The 27,817-nt window shown below is 43.2% G+C and overlaps 1 protein-coding gene across 3 annotated transcripts in view; it reads right to left on the reverse strand.

The window, feature by feature from the left end:
- BICDL1 (BICD family like cargo adaptor 1) overlaps positions 1-27,817 on the reverse strand; it is a 95,572-nt gene that overhangs the window by 20,012 nt on the left and 47,743 nt on the right. For all 3 annotated transcript variants that reach the window (XR_011362101.1, XM_069961277.1, XM_069961275.1), the window contains exons 3-5: positions 14,528-14,644; positions 5,525-5,671; positions 1,720-1,899 (exon numbers count right to left, since the gene is read on the reverse strand). Coding sequence is in view for 2 of the 3 variants with exons in the window: in XM_069961277.1 (XP_069817378.1) it covers positions 1,720-1,899; positions 5,525-5,671; positions 14,528-14,644 (444 nt within the window). In the remaining variant the exon portion in view is untranslated. The remainder of the gene's footprint in view (positions 1-1,719; positions 1,900-5,524; positions 5,672-14,527; positions 14,645-27,817) is intronic.

Genomic DNA, 27,817 nt, shown 5'->3' on the forward strand with positions numbered 1-27,817 from the left:
CACAGCTGCAGCCATGTGGTCACCTGACTGACCCACAGAAAGTTACAGTGTTTAATGTGTCAAAGGAAGTGGTCAGTCCTGGGTCAGCTGACCTGCATGGCCTCTTGGGAGCTTACAGACTCCTCTATCACCCAGCTCTATCTACTGCTGCTTCTAGCTCTATGGGGATTTGGATATATAGTATTATATACTTCTCCTGAGGCTGTGTTCAAAAAAATGCATTTTTGCTGTGATTTTCCCAAAATTGGGAAAATGCAATAAAAAAAAGACAACTCCGGGCAGGGCAATTTTTTTTTGTACAGTAACGGGGAGACTAAAAAAAAAATAACATGCTCTCACCTCCTCCTCACCTTCTCGGCTCCAGCACTGTACGGGCGATCCAGTCCCCCGGATGCCTGTCCACTTCCTGGTAAGAGAGGAGGGGACCTGGGACGTGATGTGTCAGGCCCGCTCAGCCAGTCAGCGGCCGAGGTTGGGCCCCGTTATGGCTGCTGACTGGCTGAGTGGCCCTGACCATTCTCTGCCTGTCGGCATGCAGTGTGGGGAAGATTAAATAAAAAAAATCTCAAATCTCCCAATACTTAAGGGGGTACTCCTGCAAAAATTTATTTCGCATCAGCTGTTGTCACAAAGTTATAGAGTAGTAATTTACTTCTATTTAAAAATCTCACCTTCCAATACTTATCAGCTGCTGCTGATGCTCGAGTCCATTCGAACCTGATCGTTCGCCATTTGATTAGCTGGGGCTGCTGAACTTGGATAAAGCTCTATGGTTGTCTGGAAAACATGGATACAGCCAATGACTATATCCATGTTTTCCACATAGCCTTAGGGCTTTATCCAACTTCAGCAGCCACCGCTAATCAAATGCCAAACGATCGGGTTCGGATGGACTCGAGCATGCTCGAGGTTCGCTCATCTCTAGCTGCTGCATGTCCTGCAGGAAGTGGTGTATTTTTTCCAGTCTGACACAGTGCTCTCTGCTGCTACCTCTGTCTGTCTGTGAGAGGAACTGTTCAAAGCAGTAGCAACTCCCCACAAAAAAACTCTCCTGCTTTCCAGAATGGAAAGAATACACCACTTCCTACAGGACATACAGCAGCTGATAAGAACTGGAAGACTTGAGATTTTTAAATAGAATCATTTACAAATCTGTATAACTTTCTGACCCCAGTTGATTGGAGAGATTTTTTCTCTCGACAGAGTCCCCCTTTAACCTTGAAAAGTACAAAACAAGTAACAGTATCTATGAAGGAAATTAAGGGTATGTGCACACTACGGTATTGGAGTCAATTCTTTGGCGGACTGAGCTTCAGAATATCATTGAGTCTATGGGACAGGCGGAACTTAAAGCGGAGTGTGCACATACCCTCATACAAAATCTAGGATAGTTATTGCGAAATTTTTGAACCACAACAAAAAATTTATTTTACATTTTAAAAATGGTAAATATTAGAGATGAGCGAACCTGTCGATCCGAACCCGAACTTTCGGCATTGGATTAGCGGTGGCTGCTGAATTTGGATAAAGCCCTAAGGCTATGTGGAAATCATGGATATAGTCATTGGCTGTATCCATGTTTTCCAGACAACCTTAGAGCTTTATCCAAGTTCTGCAGCCCCAGCTAATCAAATACCGACCGATCGGGTTCGGATCGACTCGAACCTGAACCTGGTTCGCTCATCTCTAGTAAATATTGAGGTCGGTCGGTCCATTTACCTGTTCCCGTTCTTGTTCCTGCTCTTCTGCCTCTATACTCTGTTCGATCTCTGACAGCAGTGAGGTACTTGTGCTGTTAAGGTGTTGGAGACTCTTCTCCTCTCGGAGCTCCTCCATTTTCATTTGCAGTTGCCGATAAGAATGTCGTAGCTCTTCCAGCTCCAGCTGACTCTCGCCCAGCTGCAAAAGCAAAAAACAAACCCATAATGCATTTATGAGAAAAAATATTTTCACCTTTTTATTTTCCAAAGAGTCTGTGAGGAATGAAAGGTGGAATCTGATTGGTTGCTAGGGGCAACTGAGCCAGTCTCACTTTACACCATGGTTGATAAATCTCCCCCTATATATTTATTATTACCGGATTTGTTCATGTATGGATTTTCAGATTTTTTCTTCTTCTTTTTTTTTTTTTGTTAACTGCCTAAAGCAGGGGTAGGGAACCTTGGCTCTCCAGCTGTTACAAAACTACGACTCCCATCATGCCTGGACAGCTAAAGCTTTGGCTGTCCAGGCATGATGGGAGTTGTAGTTCTGCAACAGCTGGAAAACCAAGGTTCCCTACCCCTGCTTTAAAGTTTATACAGTAAGTTTGAAAGAACAGCTTGGCACAACAAACCCCTCTGTAAGAATTATAATTTCCCACCATATCTAAATGATCCGCAAAACATGGTTGGCACTTGCAGACGATGTTAAACGTTCAGCATTGAACATTCTACAATATATTTAACACTGATAATTGCCAATGGGTTTGGAAAAAAAGCTGCGGTATCCTTGGCACTGGGAATAAGTGTTTATCACTTGAGATTACAATAAAGAAAAGCATAGCTGCATAAATGAGCTATACATAATAGATATACAGAATATTGCAATGCCTGCAAACATATAGTGGTGCCTTGGATTACGAGCATAATTGGTTCCGGGACTGCGCTTGTAATCCAAATCCACTCTTAAACCAAGGCAAATTTTCCCATAAGAAGTCCTAGAGATGCAGACAATTGGTTCCACACCCCAAAAATAATAATTTATTATTCTGAATAACATGTAAAACAGATGAAACAAACATTCAGTAACAGCAGAATATGTGATATTATAAGTTACTGTACAGTAATGGAGAGGATGAGAAACACAAGGACTGACAGAGACTGCAGGGAGCATGAAGGAATGAGCAGGGCAGATGTGGGCACATACATGCAGCGCTCTCTGTCCAGGGAGAGAGGGGTTACAGCTATGGAGAGATTACCTCCACAGTCCTGTCCCCTGATGTAAGCCCCAGCCTGAAGTGGATCTGCTATGTTTGGAAGGTGAGGGAGACTTCCTGGGTCAGACCCCGCTATGCAGACCATGCCCCTCCTCCACTCCCCCTCCCACCCAGTACAGGGAGCTCTTAAACCAAAGCAATGCTCTTAAACCAAGTTACTCTTAAACCAAGGTACCACTGTATTATACTAATTTTACTGACACAAAGAAATGGGGTGGCAATAGTTTTGCAGCCATTTTTTCAGCTGTATTTGTACCTGTTTTTTTAACTACTGCAAATGGTATAATCCAGAAAACCGCTATTATAATCTGCGGACTCTCTGGCATATCTTTATCTTCCATGGGGCAATGCACCTCGGTTCTCACTGTGTTGAGTGCTATTACTAGCTGCCTACAGTGTCTTCTTGAGCTGGTCTCCCTCAAATCAGTGATCATTTTGCCATTATAATTTGGGCCACTAGCCCAACAAAGTTGTCCAGTACTTCTCAGCTGCTGTATGTCCTGCAGAAAGTTGTGTATTCCAGTCTGACCCCCCCCCCCCCCCCCCCCACACTGTTCTATAGTTTTTCTATAGGGATTTGCTGCTGCTCTGGACAGTTCGTGACATGGACAGAGGTGGCAGCAGAGAGCACTGTGTCAGACTGGAAAGAATACACCACTTCCTGCAGGACATACAGCAGCTGATAAGTACTGGACGACTTGATATTTTAAACAGAAGTAAATTACAAATCTATATAACTTTCTGGTACCCAAAAGTTTTGAAAACATTTTTTTCCCACTGAAGTACCCCTTTAATGTTTGTACTCTTATGACAGCAAAAAAATAAATAAATAAAAGGGGATTTGTAGGTCAAAGTCATAAAGAAGATTAAGAAAATGGAATGTTAATGCTTTAAATCAAGCCGTATAAGGCTTCTCAAGAATGCTGGCTTATGAACATAAATAACCCTTACTTGATAAACTTGCCAAGAATCATAATTTAATAAAGTTTATAATATATATATATCTTTCTACAGGATCCTACTCTATGGAATAGAGCAGAGGTCTTTGGTATTCCATCCAACTTTACTTTACTGAAAGAGTAGTAGATGCTTGGAACAAACTTCCAGCAGGTGTGGTTGGTAAATCTACAATAACAGAATGTAAACCTGCCTGGGATAAACATATATCTATCCTAAGATAATAAGAAGGGAAATACTAAAAGGGTAGACTAGATGGACCAGGTGGTCTTTTTCTGCTGACAATTTTCTATGTTTCTATGTTAAACCACTTGAACAGAGACCATGGGGTGACTGGGGTCATTTAAAATATTTGCCTATGTGTTGAGAGATATCCTGACCATTGAGGGGTACTCCGGTGAAAATGATTTTGTTTTCTGGTGTCAGAAAATTATATAGATTTGTAAATAACTTCTATTTAAAAATCTTCCAGTACTTATCAGCTGACGTATGTCCTGCAGGAAGTGGTGTATTTTATGGTAAAGTTTTCTATGGGGATTTGCTGCTGCTCTGGACAGTTCCTGACATGTAGAAAGGTGGCAGCAGAGAGAACTGTGTAAGGCTGGAAAGAAAACACCACTACTGCAGAACATACAGCAGCTGATAAGTACTGGAAGGCTAGAGATTTTTACAACTCTGTATAACTTTCTGACACCAGCAAATGTGAAAGAAATGTTTGCAGGAGTACCCCTTTAAGTCTCCATACATCTTCACAAGGGACTCTCCTTAAGGAGAACTAGTATCCCTTTGACCCACCTGACATTACAGCAAAAGGAAATGAAAAACAAGGTGGGGAAGGAGCCTGAGTTGGCACATCTGGATAAAAAAAAATTCTATGAAATATATACATACGTTTGGTAACTTGTTAACACCAAGAAAACATCTACCCCAGAAAATGCTTTTTTTTTTTTTAATTAGACGTCACTGACCACAAAAACACCACCAAGAAAAAATGTGATACTTTTGTTTCAAAAACACAATTTAAAACAAACAAAAAACAATAACCATAACTAAAAATTCTCTAAATAACCTAAATGCTGTGTGTGAATGTGGGCTTTGGTGTCCAAACTTATTGTATAAACCTTAGACCAGGGGTAGGGAATAGAGATGAGCGAACCTGGAGCATGCTCCAGTCCATCCAAACCCGAACTTTCGGCATTTGATTAGCGGTGGCTACTGAACTTGGATAAAGCCCTAAGGCTATGTGGAAAACATGGATATAGTCATTGGCTGTATCCATGTTTTCCAGACAACCATAGAGCTTTATCTAACTTCAGCAGCCCCAGCTAATCAAATACCGAATGTTCGGGTTCGGATGGACTTGAACCCAACCCGGTTCGCTCATCTCTAGTAGGGAACCTTTGGTCTCCAGCTGTTGCAAAACTACAACTCCCATCATGCCTGGACAGCCAAAGCTTTAGCGTTGGCTGTCCAGGCATGATGGGAGTTGTAGTTTTGCATCAGCTGGAGAGCCAAGGTTCCCTAGATGTCTATGTGTCCTAGGCAGGGATAAAAAATGATTATTTTTTGTTAATAAGAGGCTGCATCTACCTGGATTTCCTTGTCACAGGTCTGTTGACTCAGGGTTAGCTCTCGCTCGTGTAGTTCCTCCACGATTCCCTGAAGCTGATCGTTCTCTTCCATTATAGTGGTCAGCTGCTGCTCCAGCTCCCGCTTCCGATCAGAAAGCATCTTTATCTGAAAGTCACAAATGACCGCAGTCTGGTAAACAAGATAGAAGCAGCTCAGCGTAACGCTAATCAGAAATGAAGAGACTAACGTTGCTGGAATTTCGGTGATGCCTACCTAGAAGGGGGGGGGGGGGGGGTAAAGAATGTGAGCAGAACCAGGGACCAGGAGCGAGCGCCAGTGTGGGAGTGTTCAGGAATGTCAGGAGATAGAGCACAGCGTAAACTTCAATCCTTCACTTTTACTCCATGCACTTTAAGTCGGATTGGCTAAACTTTAGGGCTTTACTTTAGTAAACGGGTCTGTTCTCCTACCTGGTCGCAGTGTAATATCTAGACTTGCTGAGCACAGACAGAGATTTTAGATTGTTTCAACTCATGGTCCAATAATTGGCAGAATAAGCACCAGGAATAATGTAGAGATTTGGGTTGAGAATTGTACAGGTTTTCCATAAAAACTTGGCTTCAAAGCAGTTAACCAACTAAATTATTTTTTTTAAATCTGAGGTCAAGTTGCCAATGAATTCACTGTGATTACCCCTCCCAGCATTACAAAGAAGCTACAATGTTGCAGATAAAGCCTGCCAGGCACTTGTGTACATCAGCTGTCTCGGAAGGGAGGGGGAGGAGGGGGGACAGAGAGAAAGGCTCACACACACATTTTTGTGTTTTCAGCAGAAAGCAGCATCTCAGAACTGGGGGAAGAAGACTGAATAACAGATAACAGGTATGGAATTGTTAGTCTCACCATGGCCAGCAACATATCAAAAGTTATGTTTGAGTCGAATACCCCTTTAGGCTATGTTCACACTGCGTATGATTCCGTCCATAGTTTGCTGCCGTGTACGCAGTGTACAGTGTGCAGTGTACGCCGCCGTACATGTGCGGCTGAAACTACGGGCGTGGGAAAAATTGACATGTGGCTGGATGCAATTGAAGCAATGAGTAAGGGTATTTAAGTATACCTGAAATGCATGGACATTTTAAGAAAAATTCTAATTCTAGTTCTAAGATTGAACTTTCAGAAGCTGGAGAAGACCCTTTATTTTTACGTCTGGTACCACTTCCCATGGCTCCTTGGGAGTGTCTCATAAGCTTCTGATATAAGGAACCTATAAGAACTGGTTGGTGCTGATCACCCTCTTCTCTTCTTTGCCATACTGAAAAGTTGTAAAAAAAATTTTTCCCAGTCGCTCTTTGTGGTTTTTAAGATTTCTACTTGCCCTCAAATCAAACTGGCCTTGTTCACATCCACAGCATGAGCAAATCAAGAATCGATATCTGAACCCGAACGCTCCGCATTTGATTCCCTGTGGCTGAAGAAGTTGGATGCTACCCTAGGGCTGCCAGGAAAATGTAGATAAAGCCTATGGCTGTATCCATGTTTTCCAGGACTCTTTAGGGGGGCATCCACCTTCTGCAACAGCAGGGAATCAAATGCTGAGCGTTCGGGTTCGGATAATGTTGCTGAACCACAACATTTTGACAGGTCAGCTCAACATTACTTACTCTTACATAATCTTAATCTGATATGGCATGGAGGACATTATAGAGTAGTACTAAGCAGTGTAAACTGTCAATCAGTCACTGGGTTGAAAGGAAAAAAAGTGAGTTTCAATTGTAACCTATGTACAATTTTTTGTTCTAGGCTTAGAAGTTCAGTCCCACGAAATGTAAAACTCACCACGGGGGGGGGGGGGGGGGGGCAGAAACATATTACAGAAACTATCCTTACCCATCTTTGTGCCCCTGTAGCGCTACTTTACCGCTGTCGGCCTCCAGAAGCTCCTGCTGCTGTAATGTCATGTACTCTGTTGATGGACTGCCTGCTCAGCTAATCAGTGACTGGGGCAGGACACTGCTGCAGTTACTGGTTAGCTGAATGGGCAATCCACCAGCAGGGTCATGACGTTGCAGCAGCTGAAGCCGGGCACATAAGATACTCGGATGCCGGCAAAAAAATGTCATCAAGCGGTGGCGGAGGAGATCAGAGAGCGCCAACACAGAGGCACCAGAACAGGTAAGTATACTTTCTTTATTATGTTCCCACACCCCCTGCCTTCCAGAGGTTTTTACATTTCGTGGGACTTCCTCTTTAAAGGGGTTATCCAGCGGTACAAAAACATGGCCACTTTCCCCCTACCGTTGTCTCCAGATTGGGTGGGGTTTTGAAACTCAGTTCCATTGAAGTAAATGGAGCTTAATTGCAAACTGCACCTGAACTGGTGCAGTTCAGGTGCAGTTTTTGTAGCGCTGGATAACCCCTTTAATGATTGACAGCCTTCCCTGTATGAGCATGCATACAGATGGTAGCTGTTAGTCACTGATTAGGACCGCCCACTGGACTCCTAGTCCTAGAACCAGAAAGTTCAATTAATAGGTTACAAATGATACTGACTCTTTTCCAACAAAATTACATATCAATGTGCTCAGCTCCTCTTGCTCTATCACATGATGCTAGAAAATCAGAAAACATTATCAATGTAATAGATTTCCTTTATGGCTGACATTTAGCACTTTTCAGAGTGAATTATGATTTTAAAAAGTGGCAGGGATGGTGGGTAGTTGCAAGTAAACAATTTTTTTTTCTAATAAGATATATTACACAGTTTCTTATTATCCTTTGTATAACTGTTTTCTGCAGTGTGGGCAAACAGATAAGGTTTATTTTTAGGAGTTTGATTACATTTTACATTGTGTTCTGAGATAGTGAATAACATTCACTTGTAAAAAACATATCACAATGTGGTAAAATCCAGGAAGTGATGAGGTAACTTACTCTGCACAGTCATGAGACATATCAGAGAACAGCGCATTAAAAGTGGTTATTAACTAACCCAACAGGAAGTTATCAAGGCTTCTTGTGAAAACTATTCTGTAATCTAACTTTATGAAAAATCAGATGAAACGTTTCATGCGCTTCATAATATACATTAAAAAAAAAACACAAAAAAAAATTCACTTAGAGTGTGCAATATACGGTCATGATGACAGCATGCAGACAAAAGCTCACAGATACACGTGACGGGTTGGCTCATGCACTCTAGACTCAGGAAGGATCAGGTACTTACTTCTAGGATCTGCTGCTCCGCACCAGGCAAAAAAGAGAAAGGAGAATGGGATTGAATGGAAAGAAGAGGAAGGAGGAACGACAGAGACTAAGGAACATAATCTATTTCAGGTTAGGTCGAGCGTACTACATAGATTTGTTCCACAGGTTACATCGTTGCTCTACATAACATCATACAGAAGGATAGACATATAGGCTCTTAACCAATTAGGACAGTTGTACAGGACATAGGGAACATCCATACATGGGATTTCATACTTTCAGACTCAATTTTCTTCCATCTAAAACTATTTTCATTCAACCCAATATTTAAAGGGGAAGTCCGGCGTCGGGCATTTTTTTTAAAGAGTCGGGGAGGAGGTGACTGAACATAACAACATGCACCTACCTGCCCGGCTACATCGCAGGGGTCTGCTGTCCCCCGCTCCGGTTCCCGGTTCCCTAGCCACTTCCTGGTCTGAGCAGGGATTTGGGTTGTGATGTGTTAGCCCCACTTAGCCAAGGCGGGACCCGGCTACTGCCGCTGACTGGCTAAACAGTGCTGACATGTCACGATGCTGGACTTTTACTTTAACTTCTTATAGGGTTTTGGGGGTGTCAAGTTTTATGTAAATAATACTTAAAGGGATGTCTGGTTTGGAAACAGAAACAATGCCTCTCTCTTTCTCTCTCTTTAGAGGACCAAGCATGTCCATGCATTACCGTGTAAAAACAGCCTACGGATTTTATTAGGCAACATGTACAGGCCCTTTTACATGGCCCGCTATGTGGCCATGTACAGTTACAAGAGCGGCCGATAAACGATAACAATGATTTTACCGACCACACAAAAAAAATCAAATCAGCCGGTCGCTGATCGCTGGCCCATTCACATGGGATCATTATTGGTTGTATGAGCGTTCCTAGGATATTTCCCTTTTTTTGGGATGGCGCCTCGTTCTGGGTTACCCTGCAGATTACGGCTAATAGGCGGCTATACACTCTGATCTGTTATCAACTGAGATTTCTAGCAAAAAGGGACTATGCAAGACAACCCCATTTCCCTTTATGTTATAATCTTTTAGGCCACATTCACACAGGCGCGATTACGGATGTGCATCCAGAGCCACCTGAAAGAGCGCAGGCCCCTTCATTCAAGATAGAGGATCCTTGACGCTTATATGGACCGTGTTATGGCTCGCCGGTATTTTTTGCAGCACGGATCCTGACCTCAAGCACACATCTGTAACATGTACCAAGGTGTGTATACGGTCATAGAAATGAATGGGTCTACATCTGTGGGCAGATTTAGCTTACTGTTTAAAGATGTCTGTCTGCTCTAAATTAATAGAAACAGAGGGAATTTGTAATAAAAAGCATAAGTATCTATTTATAAGGACTGTCTGGTTGACAGAGAAGGAGCTCGGGATTTTTCCTGGGAGCGCCAGTTATTAGCTGCAGGTAAATGGCAATATCATTGGGCTTGAGCTGTTATTGGTGCTGAGAGGCATATGCAACGCCGTTCTCATCCTTAGCAACTAGAAGACGATCCCTTGACCTTGATAGAGCCCAAAGCATGGCCCAACAAAGTACAGTCTACACTGGATACTGATGCTGTATAGGGTATATACATAAAACTTGCACTCGGTTGCTAGTGGTCACAGAACAGATTTGCTGGAGAGCAGGGATCCTTCATCTCTGGGCATAAGCAAGAAACGTTCATTCAAGGCCTTGTATTACCTGACATTTCAAAGCTCAACGCTGTCAACCAGATAGTTAGGTTAGAGATGGAGACACTGTCACACTGGTGTATACTGCAGTGGTGAAAAAAATGGCACAGCAAGTAGTTTTATATCAAATGTAACTAAAGTCTCCACTGTATTAAAAAAAAAATCAATGACAATATTCATAATACGTGTTACCCCCAGGTGCGATCAATTGAGGGTAACCTAAAGGTGCCTATTGATCATAGATCGTGCCATGTACAGTACATGAGCCAAAGGGCTGCAGCAGGGGAGCACCGGACTCCCATTCAATGCATCAGTGCGACACAATAATGCAATAAATTGGCTGCAAAAAAGATCAATTCAGTTAATGATCGATCGTTTGCTTGTTTATCGGATGTTTGCTGGTCTTCTTACATGGGCTGATTGTTGATTATGAGCATTCCTAATGTCCAAAATAATTTAAAGTGAATCTGTCAAATGAAAAATAGAATATCAACCACTAACAGTGTTATGCTATATGCGATAAATATGCAAAAAGATCTGTGGGCTACCCTTGTATATTGCGCCTGCGTCTTTATCCTGTGGAAAAATACACTTTTGTGTTCCGCTCAAATGTTAAGAGGGTCCGATGTACTTTAGAGCTGCAACGCTTCTTTGCTCTAATGACCTTTACCCTCACTCCTTGACTAACAGCCTGAACTCGGCTTACAATGCCGAGACCTATTCAGATTCCATGCATGCACCCTTGTTTCCTGTTGTGACACGGGCATGGTGAGTTTGCCAGTTTAGGCATCCTCACTCACTGTGCCACAGTGCAGGATTTAGGGCTGCCAGTCACAGAGCAAGAGGGTGTGGCGTTACAGCACAGCATTGTGGTCCTAAAGTACATTGGACCCTAAGCCACTCCCCTGTGACACTTAAAGAGACTGTCGGTAGGTTTATGCTGTCCTCTCTAAGCATAGCATAAACTAGTGACATAGAAGCTGAACAGAAGGATGTATCACTAACATTATTCTGTGCAGCTGATCAAGATATATAATCTTGAATAACATGGTTAATAAGTAGTCCTGTCCATTATGTGCGTGAGCCCAGTAGTCCTCAACATTCATGAGAAGCAGAAAACTCTGCCCACCAGCTGCTGATTGGCAGTTATTAATCCTTGCTGTGTATAGGCAGTTAACTGTCAATCAGCAGTTGGAGGAGGGGGGGGGGGGGGTTGTGGCAAGAATTCTATTCTCCTGCATATCAGGAGAACGTCTGAAAAGAATGATGTAAGTAATACACAGATCTGTTCAGCATTTATGTCACTAGTTTATGCTGCCCTCATTTATTCCATCATAAACCTAGTGAGAGATTCCTTTAAAAGTGCATTGCTTCCTGAAATAAAGACATCAAAGCTATATACCAAGGTATTCCCTAATCTATCCTTTTATTGCATGGTACATATTCCAATATTCATGTGACAGGTTCATTTTAATGCTAGTATATTAAATTTAATAAAAGTTTTTACTGACACATACATGTCAGTAGTGCCCGTAAGATCCCAGGATACGCCAGTTTAAGTAACCTCCCGTGTTAAAGGGGTAGTCTGCTTCCATTTTTATTTCCTTTGAAATTGCTATGAATAAGAGCTCCCGTGGCTTAACACTAGTTATGGAGTTTCATTTTAAATATCGCAATTTCAGACCTCCATACTTTTTAAGAAGAGACAATAAAGAATTAATGCTTAATCCAGGTTCTCGGAAAGTAGAGCTTTTCTTTTGAATCCGGAACAGGAAACTTCAGTGCAACTACCTGGAGCACCGGATGGTGTACTGCTTCTTAAATATAAAAAACCATCTCATTAAGTAAGGAGCTGATGAGTCTAAGTCATCACTTTAATCTCCATTTACTAAATGAAAGCCAATGAGTTCCATGACCTGTTCACTGATTACTTTCCTTCATGGACATGTATTTATGGCACTAAACATGCACCACAATGTAACAATCAATTCCCAGGGTGCACCATACAGAACTATAATAAATCTCATTGTCAATATCAGCCAGCTTTCAGAATTAAAGAGGCACTGTTCCAATTTTTTTTTTAGAAATCAACAGGGGTCAGGATCGCAAGCAGTTTTCCAATATACTCCTTATTTTTTTTATGTTTTCTATGTTTAAATCAATGTTATAGATATGGCCAGTAAGTGTCTCCCTTCACTGTACAGCTGCTGCATGTTTACATTCAGTAGCAAAGAATCCTGGGCGTGCTTGCATTGTATGGTCAACTCTCCTGTCACACAGCACCTGTAACCACACAGTGACTTTATACTGAGTGAACAAAGAGGGTTTTTTTTGCAACAGGTACGTTTTAAATACAGACATCTGAGCTGATATCTCAACTCTAGTGGGAAAGGTTAATGTGCCACTTAGGTACTATAATATCTATTTAAATTCCAGTTTTTATGTTAGTGTCAGGGGTATAGTTAAAGGGCGTGCACAGGCAGCCATTGCACCTTGGTTCTGGTGCCTGAAAGGGCCCAAAATCCCATCTGCCACATAAGATACCAGTATGGCAGGCTGGGGGGGGGGCTATGCTAAATCTTAAAGTGGGGCTTGTATCTCCGCTTCAGTATATATTACTCTTTAGTTGTATGATAGCATTGAGGGTAATAGGTTTTATATAATGTTGGCAGCTTTTCTGCACCTTCATACAACGTGAGGTTGCTCCAGCTTTCACCTGAGCAAATGTACAGAACATATAGTACCTAAGAGCTGAGTGGTTTCGGAAGCATGGCTATTTTTAAACATATATTCAACTCGCTTTCAGAAAAGCTCTGCAGTTTTCATATGATGCCTAATAAGCAAGTTCTTTAAGGATAGTGGGCTTTTGTATGTCAGAACCAGCACTTGCTAGAATCTCTTCAATAATTGGCCTGTATAAAAGTGACAGCGATCAGCGGAGGACGGGGCAAACGCCCAATTCTCAACTTCAAAATTTATCAATATCGGCCACTCATCTTCCTGTGTAAACATGAGATGTGTAGCCAATAAAGATAAAGGGAAACTGACAGCACAGATATGTATATATCCATGCAGTCAGTTTCCAGATCACATGCAGTGTATACTTACCATCAGCGCTGCTTGTGATCCGGCATCTGTCTCTCTAGTCTTCCGGCCGCCGCCTCCTCTAGAATGACTGACAGCCAAAGGAGCCTGAAGGCACATGACAGGCTGGAAAACAGGATGCTGGATCACAAGCATTGGAAGGTAAGTATGCACTGATTGTAATCTGGAAACTGACAGCACGGATATATACCTATCTGTGCTGTCAGTTTTCATGGCTGCACGAATGATACAAGGATCATTTGTGCAGCCTGGACGCTTGATTTGATGTTCCGTGAACAGGCATGACCAAACGAGTACCAACCCCCCTGATCTACAAATCTGCACATGTAAAAGGACCCAATCTCCATAATACAGGATGCAATGGACCATGCCATGATTTCTGCTTTCATGGATTCATACAGAATACAGGAGAAACCAGCATTGCAACCAGTATAGCTCCTAGAACATGTGTCGCCAAACTGCGACCCTCCAGCTGTTGCAATACTACATTTCCCATCATGCCTGGACAGCCAAATTCAAAGCTTGATGGGAGTCGTGGTTTTTCAACAGCTGGAGGGTCGCAGTTTGGAGACCCATGTTCTAGAACATAGGACATGTATCACTGCATTACTAGGCAGATTTAGAGTTGGATTAGGACCCTTGCCGGGGCCGTATTAGTGCTCCCACTGGTTGACACTCAGCTTTCCCAATGGCAGAAAGAAGCATACACCTGTTTGTACTAACGTCACTGTTTGCACCAAGGCTTATGCTTCTAATGCATTTGCTTTTAGCAGTAGGAAAGTCTGAATCTATTTAATGGTCCATTGAAGTAGTAACACAAACATTCCAGTGCTCCATGGAGAAACCAACAAACTCCTTTAAATTCCAGTTAAGCTTTAACTCAATGGCCCCTCAGGAGTGAGTATACTGGTAACCAGTGTGTTTCTGTGAAACCTAACATGTATCACATAATATATTCTATAAAGTTCCATTATAAACTCACCTCTGCTAGTACACTTTCCAACCGTGATATATGTTGGCTCGTAGACATACTCTTCTCGCGGAATTCCTCTTGAAGGACGGTGACCTGTAGCGAAAGCTGCTTTTCCATTTCTGTAGCCTAAACAGATAATGGAGTATTAAGCATGAGGTATAACAAATGAAATGCAAATGGTGCAATAATAATCCGAGCAGACTATAATTCCTGGGCTGGTACAGATGTATAGGGAGGCATTGCACAATGGTAGACTTCCAGACTCTCTATATGAGGCCACTATTGTGGTACTGTGAAAACCTGTATGCTTTTATTTTTTTATATAATTATTCACCATCATTGCCATTATTATTATTTTAACGCCAGCTTGACTGTAACCCAGTGCCCAAAGCAAGGTCCTTAAAGACATCCTTGGGATGAACTAGAATGGAGATTGTGGACTGGGCCCGATTAACATCAGTTTTCACACAGACACTCCCAAAATCTTGAGAGTGGAGGCTGATATGACTGCTAAACTTGGTCAACTCCATATTAATGTATATGAATTTTGAATGGAATTTTCCAATACTTTTCTCCATATAATGTATCACCCTACAGCAGTATCAGTCTCACAATCCACCAGTACACATCCAGCAAACCTCTATATAGCCAGGCATACCACCAGATATTTACAGAGGGACAAAAAACAAAATAGCATTTGTCCAGCTCCGCAGTATACACACCCTGGGGCTATTTTATCAATACTCTGCTTAACTAAATATAATTTGCATTTGCTTTTTATATAGCCATTACACTGAAGTATGTGGAACACAGGTAACACTAGGCTATAAAACATCACCTGGTGTTTTTCCACCTCAGAATTAAAGGCAATGGTAAAAGTGGTCAGAAAAGATGTAGTACTAAGCCTACACAAGAGCATTTATCACCGATGCGAGGGTGAAGGACATTCTAAGCAGAGATAAGCCTATGGCTATATCCATGTTTTCCAGGACACCCTAGGGCTACATCCAACTTCTTCAGCCACTGGTAATCAAATGCTGCACGATCGGACTAGAGCATGCTCCAGTTGAGCTAATCTCCTATTATTAGGGCCCTATTCCACCGGACGATTATCGTTCAGATTATCGTTAAATCGTTCAAATCTAAACGATAATCATTCGATTGAAATGCAGTTAACGATTAACGACCGAATGAGAAATCGTTGATCGCTTTATAAGAACTGGACCTATTTTTATCGCTGCTCGTTTGCAAAACGTTGGCAAATCGTTCGCATTGAATAAGACATTGTTCGGTCGTTCGCAGTAGATACGAACGCAATAGCAAAGAAATAGCGAAGAAAAAACGATCGCAAATACGATCATAAGTAACGATTATCGTTCCATTGAAATGAGTGAACTCTTTTAGGTCTTTCGCAATAGCGGTCGTTTGAGATCGTTAATCGTTAACGATTATGCGAATGATAATCGTCCGGTGGAATAGGGCCCTAAGTCTTCCGCAATAAGTGACATCCTTGGCTGAAACTGCACTGGGATCTGCAACAAAATGTGACACATCCAGATTTAGTTGAAGATTTTAATGCTAGCTTTACGGCATACTTTGTATACCATCTTTGTATACATTGTATACTAGTAACCTTAAGGGGTAGTAGCTCAGGTTTAGCACTATACCCCTTTCTACAATTTTCCTTGCAAAGCGCCACTTTTGGCCACACTATGGGAATGGAACTGCAGCACAGCAGGATTTACAGCTGCACTTCCCTCTCACAACAGACCGGTGGAACTGCCGCTCTGCTAAAAACAAAACAGAAAAAAAGTCTTCTGCCCCTTCATTCTCAAGAAGAACAAGGGTCCAAGAGGTCTGCCCCTGCAGGTAATTATATTATTGGATATCCCATGACATTATGTGATGGAAATCACCCTTTAGGGTGCGTTCACACATACAGGATCTGATGCAGATTTGATGGCGCAGATTTGAAGTTGCAGATTCAAAGCAAACTGGCAGTTTCAAATCTGCGCCATCAAATCCTGTACGTGTGAACGCACCCTTAAAGGGAACACATCAGCACGAGCACTAGCCGCAGCTGCAGAAGTAGCTTTATAAAAGGTGAAAAAGAAGTTTTATTATGCCACGCAAGGCCAGGACAGGGCCGGCAACTAGTCATCTAGGAGCCGTCCGTGACTAGTCACAGCTTTCTGCTCTCTGCCAGACAGAGAAACCACTAATGGTCTCCCCGTTATATAACTTGTTATCAAGTTATATAGATTTGTAATTTACCTCTATTTAAAATTTTCCAGTCTTTCAGTACTTATCAACTGCTGTATGTCCTGTAGGAAGTGATGTTTTCTTTCCAGTCTGACACAGTGCTCTCTGCTGCCACCTCTGTCCATGTCAGGAACTGTCCAGAGCAGCAGCAAATTCCCAGAGAAAACCTCTCCTGCTCTGGACAGTTCCTGACATGGACATTTATTTCATCCTGAACCATTAGATGTTGCACCTGTACTGCTAAAAATACTAACAGCAATAATAACCTGAAAAGATAAGCCCCCCCCCATGATTAGGTGTGGGCACAGATTTTCCTGCTTCATACAAACTAGTATTAAAGCGTAACTGTCATTTCAGGGTCATTTTTCTAAAAACAATAAATATCTATAGTACAAGCGATTAAGAAACTGTAATAGGTTTTATTTACCAAAAGAGTTTACTTCTGTACTGAAAAAGCAGTTTTCCTAGGCCCCCCCCTCACTTCAGTAGAAGCAGGATTTCTGACTCCATTATGTGGCTATGGAGAGGGGAGGGGCTGAGAGGAGTAAGTGAGCACGGAGCAGTCCTGCATAGCACAACACCCTGCAATCTTCTCTCAGCAAGTTCCTAGATAAGCACTGACCTTTCTGACCCCTGAATCCAGCGTTTTAGGTGCCCAGACAGTCTACAAACAGCTGACCCTCATGTCACCTCTTCCTGCTCCCTCATCTCCCTCAGCCCCTCCCCCCTTCATAGGATATAAATGGAGAGAGCAGAACCCGTCTTCACTGGCTTCTCTGTAATGAAGACGCGTTTGCCTGATAATGCACAGATAAGAAGTCGGGGGGGGGGGGGGGGGGGGGGGGGGGAGGCTGGGAAATTGCTTCTTGAGTACAGAAAGAGGCTTTTTTGGCTGATGAAACCTATTACAGAGTTTCTTAAAATCGCTTATACTACTGATTTATGCAATAAAAAAAAATAAAAAGTTACGCTTTAAGGCTATGTTACCACATCTTCTTAACCTTTTTTGCATCCATAATTTGCATAAAGTGGACACATTTTTGTGCCAAAATGATGTCCGTCCCAAAAAAATGGCCACACAACAGCAAAAAACAAACAAAAAAACATAGCCAAAAGTGGTTTCTTCAAATATAAAAATATAATAATATGTGTAGCTCGTAAAAAAAGATGCGCTTGTAGTGTCTAAGCCTATTCAGATCTCAGCACGGTTCTCTGCCTGTAACATAGGGTCAAGACTGTGCTTTTGGCCATAATTCAGTGCCTGAATTGTACTCTCTTCTATTCTAGTACTTGCTGTGTGGTGATTGACAGGTTCCATCCCCGTCTGGTTTCTTCTGCCAGCCTAGAGACGGACAGAGTGGCAATGGACAGTTGCCTTCACCACCCATCTCCATTCCCTGTTAGTCTGTGTTCTGTGTGGTCTGGATGCCAGAGGGCTGGTCCAATCACATCCTGGACAGGGACCCTGAACCAGGACCACTTGTGCTCTGAGACCTAGCTTGCGATAGTCTCTTGTAGCTAGAGCTGGTGTTTCATATTAGAATGTCTTGTTTGGAATTCTTCTTTGCCTGTCCTTCTGACCTCCATTTTTAACTGCTGTTCTGTACCGTTCTGCTATCTTCGGTTTGATCTGCATCTGCCTGACCATTCTTTATTGCGTTTGTCCGTCCTGTCTTGTTCTGTTTTTTACTTACACAGCATAGAAACTACCACCCAGTTGTCCCTTGGGGTGTAGCACAAAACCGCCACGAAGGTAGGGATACCCTAAGGGTGTTTAAAATTTCTCAGTATCATTTCTTCAGGTTCACAGTAATTATGGAACTTGAGACCCCATGAACAGGTATAACATTTCCTCCCTTACAATAGAGCAAAGGGGCAGCCACCTCACTAAACACAGTGTGAAAATAGACTGAACTTGATGGTCTTTTACTATGTCTTGGTCTACTATAGTAATAAATAGTAATTAGTACATATAATAAAACTGGGATGACATCCATCAATTAATCACAAATAGCAAAAGAACATTTACTTGCTGCCAAAATGTAAAAGCATTCTTGGAAATAGTTTCTCGATTCTAATTGGATCCTTCCCAGGCATCAGGCTTGTTGTGAAGAGGGATAATAATAATAAGTCATATTGCCAATTTTGCCAACTGTAATAATAATAATATAATCTCCAAAATTCTAGAAAAATCAATATGATTGTAAGTAGCAGAGTAATTCTGTATACATCATCTCCATGATTCCTCTGTCTTGGGTGTTAAATACTGAGCTAAATGGCTTGTCGCAGATGGAAAAACAAATTGGCGATTTTAATCTCGCAGCAATGTGTGAAAACATGATAATAAAGATCAATTAAAGGATTTATCACATCAGTCTTTAGAACGTAAGATCATCATGGATGGGGTTGTGGAAGAAAGAAATTTTGAGTGGTAGAGAAGGTGCCCTAGTTTTATCTTAAAGGCGTTATCTGGGAAGCAAAAACAATTTTCTAAACAATCCCCCTTTCCAATACCACCCTATGACTAATATACATGTATAACCTATCTTGCATACTTTCCCAGTTTTTTTTTCTCATTTATATCCACTCTGGATGTCCAAAATCCTCTACTCTGGGTCCACTCTGACCACGCTCGTAAGACCAGCCAGCATTTCATTTTTTTGCTCCAAGGTGGATAACCCCTTTTAAAAAAAAGATTGTACCTGTACATTTTCCCAAGTGTTGGGGTCCAAGCTGGTAAGGCCCCGTTCCCACTGAGCAAAACTAGTGGAATTCCGCGGCCGAATTGTCTGCCGCAGAATGCCGTTAGCCTCCCTCTCATAATGGAAGTCTATGGGAGGCGCGCGCTCCTTCCCTGTCCGCACTGAAGAATGAACATGTTCATTCTTCAGCGCGGACACAGCAGGAGCACGCGCCTACCATAGACTCCCATTATGAGAGGGAGGATAACGGCATTCCGCTAGTTTTGCTCAGTGGGAACGGGGCCTAATTCTGGACCAATGCAAATTTAAAAAAATGTCCATTCAGACAACAGAACAGTCCGACTAACCTAGGTTGTTATATACAGATTCTTTATCTTTATCATGGAAGGATCCAGCGATTTTTATTTCTTTTTTCTTTGCCAGATTACCGTCATATTGGATGTGGCTCAATTGTCAGGCTGCACCGTACTCAATGTCATCCTGGTCTGCTACTTTACCATTCTTCCCTGCATTGGTCTGAGCTTGCTGTACCCTAATACACATTTTTTGTACCTTTTGTACCTGCTGTATGCTGTGAAATAAAAAAGAATGTCATATATAATTAATTTATAAAGGGGTTAACAAAAGGTCCTGACAACGGAAGTCATTTCTCTTCAGACCCCAGTGCAGACCTCTGCCTGTAAAGTACGACAGGCCATATTCAGTGTCTGAATTGGAGGTTTCCTTGCACCAGTCTCTGTCTGATTCTAGTACAGTGGTGCCTCGGTTTGTGAGTAATGTGGTGTACAAGCGTTTTACAAGACAAGATAACGATTTTAATAAATTGTAACTCGGTTAATGAAGAAGTTTTTGTATCCCCCCAAATATCCACCTACTGTGGGTGCACCTTAAAACTGCAAGTCCCCTTCACCTTGCTGTGGATTCATTTACGTTTGGGCACAAACAGCAGGGAGAGATGCCAGGATTCGGGTGAACCTGCCTGGGTTGGAGGCCTGGTCAGTGCACAGAGGAGGTAACCAGAGCTCCGTAGTGCACACATACCTGGTGTGCATCCATTCCTGTAGGCCACAATCAGCTGGGAGAGATGGCCGGAGCCAGGTGAACTGAGCCACGGCTGCTGCCTGTGTCTGGCGCATACAGTGGCGTAGCTACCATAGAGGCAGGGTAGGCAGGTGCTATGGGGCCCTTGCAGGAGGGGGGCCTGGGGGAGAAGGTAAGAGCGTGGGTCCTTTTTAACCCCTTATGTACTTCAGTGTTTAAGTGACCCAATGTTTACTTACATGCTGCAACACAAAAAAGGGTTAACAAGCAGAAGTCAAAGATCTCTACTCTACACTGCACTGATAACCCCTGACCTCTGTTCTTCAGCTGCGCAATCAAGTAGGAAAATAAGCAGAGCTCGTGCAGAGGTCAGTGGTTATCAGTGCCCCAGCAGTAAAGTATATATATATATATATATATATATATATGCAGTGATTTGTATTGTGCGTAGGGGAGGGGGGCCCCTTAAAAATTTAAAGGGCCCCTTAAAGAGAACACAGACTGACATTATGCCGCCAGTTTGTAGATGTCTCAGTGCAAGGTAATAAGTAACAGTCTTGCACTGGTGATCTATCAGCTTGTAGCAGCAGCTGTGCCGACTCCCAATGTTTCTCCCTGCTGATCCTCATCCTGATAACACATAGTGGATGACCTGTGCATGCACACAAGCGTATAGGGTTGCAATCCTGCCCGTGATATTTACAGTATATGAATATTTATGGGTTGTGGAACAAATCCTCTGCATTTCAATTATTTCATATTGAAAAATGTGCCTTGGTTTACGAGTGATTTGGATTACATGCATGTTCACAGAAAGAATTATGCTCCTAATCCGAGGTACCACTGTACTTGCTGTTTGGTGATTGACAGCTTCTACCACACCCATCTGGTTTCTTCTGCTAGCATAGTGCTGGCTGCAGATGGTTTAGACTGAGCAGTGCTGGACAGCTGCCGTCTCCACGTATCTCCCTTCCCTGTTAGTCTGTGTTCTGTGTGGTCTGGATGTTAGAGGGGTGATCCAATCGTTCTCTGGACCGAGACTCAAAGAAGAAGCCCACCTGTGCTCTTGGGCTTTGCTTGTGAAAGTTTCCTGTAGCCTGGGCTGGGGTTTTCCGATTGGATTGTTTTGAATTCTGATCTTTTTTCCTGTCCTTCTGACCTCAGTTTTTGCCTGCTGTGTGTGACATGTATCTGCCTGACTATTCTTTACTGTGTTTGTCATTTAGAAAAACTTTTGACATATGATATAAACACAATAAAGGGGTTAAAATGTTGCAGGTATATACCTGATTACGTAATAAAGTTTTGATGTTTTGATGATTTTTCATGTCACAGAGAGTTGTCAAAGTTTTCATTCATTGGGGGTCTGAGTGCTGAGACCTCCACAGAATATTAGAGGTAACAGGGTGAGGAACTCTGAGCGCTTGTTTTGCATGTCTCCTTGCTGCAGGACATGGGCCCATAGACTTTATATAAACTTCATCTGTATTCATTTTTCTAGAAACTTCATTCAGCTATTACCTGTTCATTCTTGCATTCAAAGGAGGTCCCAGCATCCAAACCCTTACAGATGAAACTTTTTTTTTTTTTTTAATTACAGTGACATCCACTTTATCAACCAAATCTTTTAGCGTTTTTTTCCTAGCATCTAGTACTACCAGGCCTCTTTGTCTGTCAATCATCCCCGTAGAGCACGCTGACAGGCAGAGAGCCATGACTAGTCATGGCCCAGACACCTCCCAGATGACTAACTCACAGTTCAGTTTTACCGGGATATAATGCTACCGAGGAACGAACACCAGATATGGTAGGAGACCTGCCTACAACATCTGTGCAGCATTGCTGGGAGCTTAATCGGCACAATTGTGTCGATTAGTTCCCTTTAAAATGAAAAAAATCGAATGGAAATCCTTGCTAGTCAGTGTCATTCCTTTTGTATAACTGTATTGTTTCTTTTAAATAGAGGATCCGTGGGTAAATTTGAGAAGATGTGGGGTGCTCGGGGTGCTTCTCCATTAACTTTATTTTTGGTTAGCACTTAAAGGACTATACATATCTGATGAGCCAAATCAACCATGCACATGGTAGTACAAAAACCTTAAGGGTGCCTTCACACGTACCGGATCCGCAGCCGAATTCACGCTGCGGGTTTGCAGCGTAATCCTGGTAGTGTGAAGGTCTATAGGGTTACATATCTGCAGCGGAATAAAATATTTTATTCCGCTGCGGATATGTGACCCGGCTCCTTTAACCCACAGCCCCAGCCCGGAGCATACATCACCTGCTCCAGGCTCCTGCTTGCTTTGGGGCCTCCCTGCATCTCCCCGCATTCAGCCAATCAGTGCACTGCCCCGCCGATGCGCACTGATTGGCTGACCGCCGGGAGATGCCGGGAGGCTCCGAAGCAAGCAGGAGCCTGGAGCAGGTGATGTATGCTCCAGGGCTGCCTCCGGCCCATTACATACATTACCTGCTTGGCGCTGCGGCTGTGTGAAGCTCCCGGCTCCCCTCGCTCCTCATCAGCCAATCAGTGCTGCCGTGCTCTGATTGGCTTATGAGGAGCGAGGGGACATGGAAGTTGTTGCTTTCATCCACTCCGTTCCCGGCCATAGTTAAAAAAGTCCTCCTGCCTGGAGTACCCCTTTACATAGAAACTATAGACATCTAAGCGGATGATATGTCCCTATAGCCCAGCGCTCAGGGAGCTGAGGATGAAGATAAGTGTCTTACCTTCATCCTCGTTGCCATTTCCATGTAGCTTGTAATTAATCCATAAGCTAATGAGACTGCTTGGTGCACCAGGGGCAGAACTACCACCCTCAGTGCACCAATCCGCCCCGCTTCTAATGAATCTTGGGCCGGGGCTCAGAAGTGATGTCACATCGACGCTCATCAGTGCAGAGAGAGAGAGAGAAGGACATCTAAAAGACAACATGCAGGCAGGAATCTTATCTTCATCCTCAGCACCCCGTGCGCCCTAGGGACATATCAGCAGGTTCTTAAAATTTTTTTTTTTACTGTGAACCATCTCTGCTGATGGTGAAACTGTTCCAATGCATTCCACATTACAGTTTTATTTAACCCGTGAGTGATGTCTGAGTAATATTTCTGATGTCACAGGAACAGTGAGGCTAAACTCAGGAGAACGGCAATAAAATCACATCTCTATGGTAACATCACTAGACTGTGACAGTATAATATGGTGTAGCCTAGCAACTGGCAGGAAGATTTTAGCATCTCTTAAAGTCAAACAAGTCGCATTACTGGACTTTACAAATTTCTGAATATTACACGTTGCATATTTTATAAAGATCTATTATCTGTCAATGGAAAAATGGAAACTGACTGGGAAGATAGCGCGGTGTTGTATGCACATTACAGCAGGACTCTGACCACTACAAAAATAGTTGATACTGTTAAAGGGGTACTCCGGCGATTTTTTTTTCTTTTTCTTTTAAATCAACTGGTATCAGAAAGTTATACAAATTTATAATTTACTTCTATTTAAAAGTGCTATCTGCTGCCACCTCTGTCCAAAGCAGGAGGGGTTTACATATGGCAATTTGCTACTGCTCTGGACAGTTCCTGACATGGACAGAGGTGGCAGCAGAGAGCACTGTGTCAGACTGGAAGGAATGCACCACTTCCTGCAGGACATACAGAGGCTCATGACATTTAAATGCCACCAAGGTTAAAGAGGACCTGTCACCCCCCGTGCCGGGGTGACAGGCTCCTGACCCCCTGCTAGATCCCCCTATACTCACCTAATCGCGCCGCGTCCCGCTTCCTGATGCGGTCGGGTCACGGAGATATCAGCTCCCGAAGCCCGGCGCGCGCGCACACACCAGATTCCGACGCTCATAGAGAATGAATGGGGAGTCCGATGCTCCGTCATTCTCTATGGGCATCGGACTCTCCTGTGAGCGCGCGCCGGGCGCGATTAGGTAAGTATAGGGGGCTGTAACGGGGGGTCGGGAGCTTGTCACCCCGGCACGGGGGGTGACAGGTAGCCTTTAACTGCATCTGAGTTTTTATTTTCCTCTACATATATAGTGAGGGGTTTGTGAGCAGGGACAGAGACAGAAGCCAATGGTGACAATCCCTGTACTGTGCTGCTGAATATGTTGGCTCTAATTTTAAATAGAAGTAAATTACAAATGTATATAACTTTCTGATGCTAGCTGATTTGAAAGAAAACATTTGTCTCTAGAGCCCCCCTTTAATTTTCCACTCGGTTGCCGGTAAGGAAATTCAGTGCTAAAACATGCTCCCTGCAACTGAGCAGGCTACCAAACACTAGAGTTAAGCAAACTTTGAGCATGCAGCATTTGATTAGCGGTGGCTGCTTAAGTTGGATGCAGCCCGAGGAAGCCCATGGGCCGAACCCAAGCATGCTCAAAGTTGGCTTAACTCAAGCCTTAAAGCGACTCTGTACCCACAATCTGACCCCCCAAACCCGCTTGTACCTTCGGATAGCTGTTTTTAATCGAAGATCTGTCCTGGGGTCCGTTCGGCAAGTGATGCAGTTATTGTCCTAAAAAAAGACTTTTAAACTTGCAGCCCTGTGTCAAATAGGAGTGGCCTAGAATATGTATGCCCTAGGCTTGCACCGCTCCTCCATCCCTCCTCATCACTAGGAACACCCAGAGCAGGATTTTTCCTATTCATCACTTGTGTGAACACTGCACAGGTGCCATAATGATCCAGCTCATGTGCAGTTTTTACACAGGTGATGAATAGGCGAAATGTTTTTGCTAAATAAACAGAACATTTTTCTCCTTGCAGCCTTAGATACTATTTTAATGGTGTTTGGGAAAGTAACTGTATTGCTTCCCACTGCTATAACAGTGCCCCCATGTAGTAGACAAGCCCCCTCTGCACCCCAAAATAAGTAGTGTTGCCAAATATGTGCCACTCTGTGCCCCCATATAGTATAGGAGATCCTCTTAAAACCTCCATCTAGGTAGGGTATAGTAGTGGAGAAATGGTGGATAAGAGGTATAGTAGTGGAGGTATAGTAGATAAGAGGTGTAGTAATACAGGTATAGGTGAGTGTGGTGGTAGTAGTAGTACAGGTATATATGAGGGGTGTAGGAGTACAGGTATAGATGAGGGGGTATAGTAGTAGTACAGGTACAAATAAAGGATGTAGTAGTAGTACAGGTACAGATGAGGGATGTAGTAGTACAGATACAGATGAGGGGTGTAGTAGTATCAGTATAGTAGCTGGTGTGGGTGGGGCGTGGTGCTGGCTCATACCCCTATTCTCCATTGATGTGGTCTGGGACTGGGTCGCTCTCCTGTTCCCTCCGCAATTCTACTTCTGGTGATTGTCCCGGGGACTCTTTAAGGCTCTCCCTCCCCAGGCTCTGCTAGTTTCAGCTCTCCTTCAACTGGAGGCCGCCACTAACCTCGCCTCCCACCCACACACTACAGAATACGCATGGAAATTTCAAGCAGAGTCCGCCGTCTGCCCAAAGGATTGACATGACAATTCTCTGGGAGGACGGTGGATTTTGTTTGAGAATATCACTAAGTCTATGGGACGGGTGGAACTTCAAGCAGCATGCGGACTGAGCTTGAAATTTCTGCACATATTCTGTAGTGTGAACATACCCCTAGTGTGGGCAGGTATGTCTAGTCAATACAGAACTGCCCTACACTTTAAGAATAGTAAAGTGACAAGCCCATACTACTTGAATAACATTATTAATCCAATCATTATGCCTCTGCATGAACAACACAGACCTAATCTCATCTTCATGGAAAACAATGCTTCAGCTTATTGAGGTCACATCATTAGGAAATGGCTGGAATGGTCTGCACGTTCTCCAGAGTCTGTTACCAAACCTGTGAGTCGCTGTGTAGAGACTTGTGTCTTTGTACCCCAGAATCTCAATGAGGGGCACCTTTCAAGAACAGTGGCATGAATTCCATCTCTAGCAGTGGAGAGACCAAGAGGAAACACAGGAAGTGGAGGTGGGGCTTAAATAGTGTTATACACAGGACATGAAGAGAGCCTGGGGCTATGCTTATGTAACCTAAGCTTGTCTGCCTCCTCCAGAAAACACATATTGTGCTCCAGAGGGTTCGAGCTGTTCCTAAATATCCCTTTCGTAAACAGTTGTGTTCTTACTATGTACACAGTGCTGCCTCCTGAATGTAATCCCTACTCCCCCTGTCTTGCACTCAGCATGTTAATCAAACCAGTCAACAGGAGACAAGGGATCAATGTTTGTGTTATTACATGAAGTATAGGAGAACAATGTCAGAAAGCTGTTCGCCGCATCTATTGCATCAACCATTGTGCAACAGCATCTACTCCCCTGTGCCTAAATACAGCAATTTAGCATACAGTACAAGCACCGACCAAAGTTGTTGTTTTTTTCCCCAACATATATTAACTTCCCACACTGAATATATTGTCCCCAGGAATATAATTTAAAAATAAAATATAATTTTAAATTATTACAAAAAATAGGATATAGCACTGAGGGTTATGGTCAATCCTCTGACTGATGTTTAATCCAGAAACAAACCCCAAAGTGTCCTGCTGGGGAGATTAGACTTCAGCCTTAGGTCAGGCTGAGAGCAGCTTTCTTTCTATATATAGACAGCCTCCAGACAGAGAGTGAAGGAGGCCCATTGCCCTTGTGTACACAGATAATCTCATTGCCTATATGTGCAGATGCAAGTGATGGAGCTGTCTTTTACAATCAGCATATTCCGAACAACTATTCTCTTCTACAATTACATTTCATTGTCAACTGCGGACACAAATGTACTTAGGAATTCTTCATGGGCAGATGGCTGACTGCAAAGACAACAAGAACATACCCTGGTCACATCACCACTGGACCTATGTATAATACGTACGTGGATGCAGGAAGGGTCATTCAGCTATAGTGGTCCCTTTGTGCGGTGTGATATGCTGAGGGGTTGCGTTGCTGGGTGGTGTAGTGCAACCTTAGGGCTACCCTTCTGAAAACCTTCCTGTCACGGTGGGGTCTGAGGGTGCTGGGGCCCTTGTCTACTTCAGCATACACACAGGGACATATAATTTTTTATAAAAGTCTTCAAACAATAGCGGTAAAGGGGGCGTGTCCTGGCAATGGCAGTGTGAGGTCGCATTACTCTGGAGCTCCCGCCATTAGGGGAAAATATCCCTGCTATTCATCCACCCTCACCTGTCCTAGCCGGCCCTATGAGAAGGAAATCAAGAGGGCTCACCCCACAGCCGAGACTGCTCCGGTCGGGTGCCCGGCAAGGCAACCTGGACAGCTTCTTCTCCCTC

Source organism: Dendropsophus ebraccatus, chromosome 3, assembly GCF_027789765.1.
Source record: "Dendropsophus ebraccatus isolate aDenEbr1 chromosome 3, aDenEbr1.pat, whole genome shotgun sequence".
Taxonomy (NCBI): Eukaryota; Metazoa; Chordata; class Amphibia; order Anura; family Hylidae; genus Dendropsophus; species Dendropsophus ebraccatus.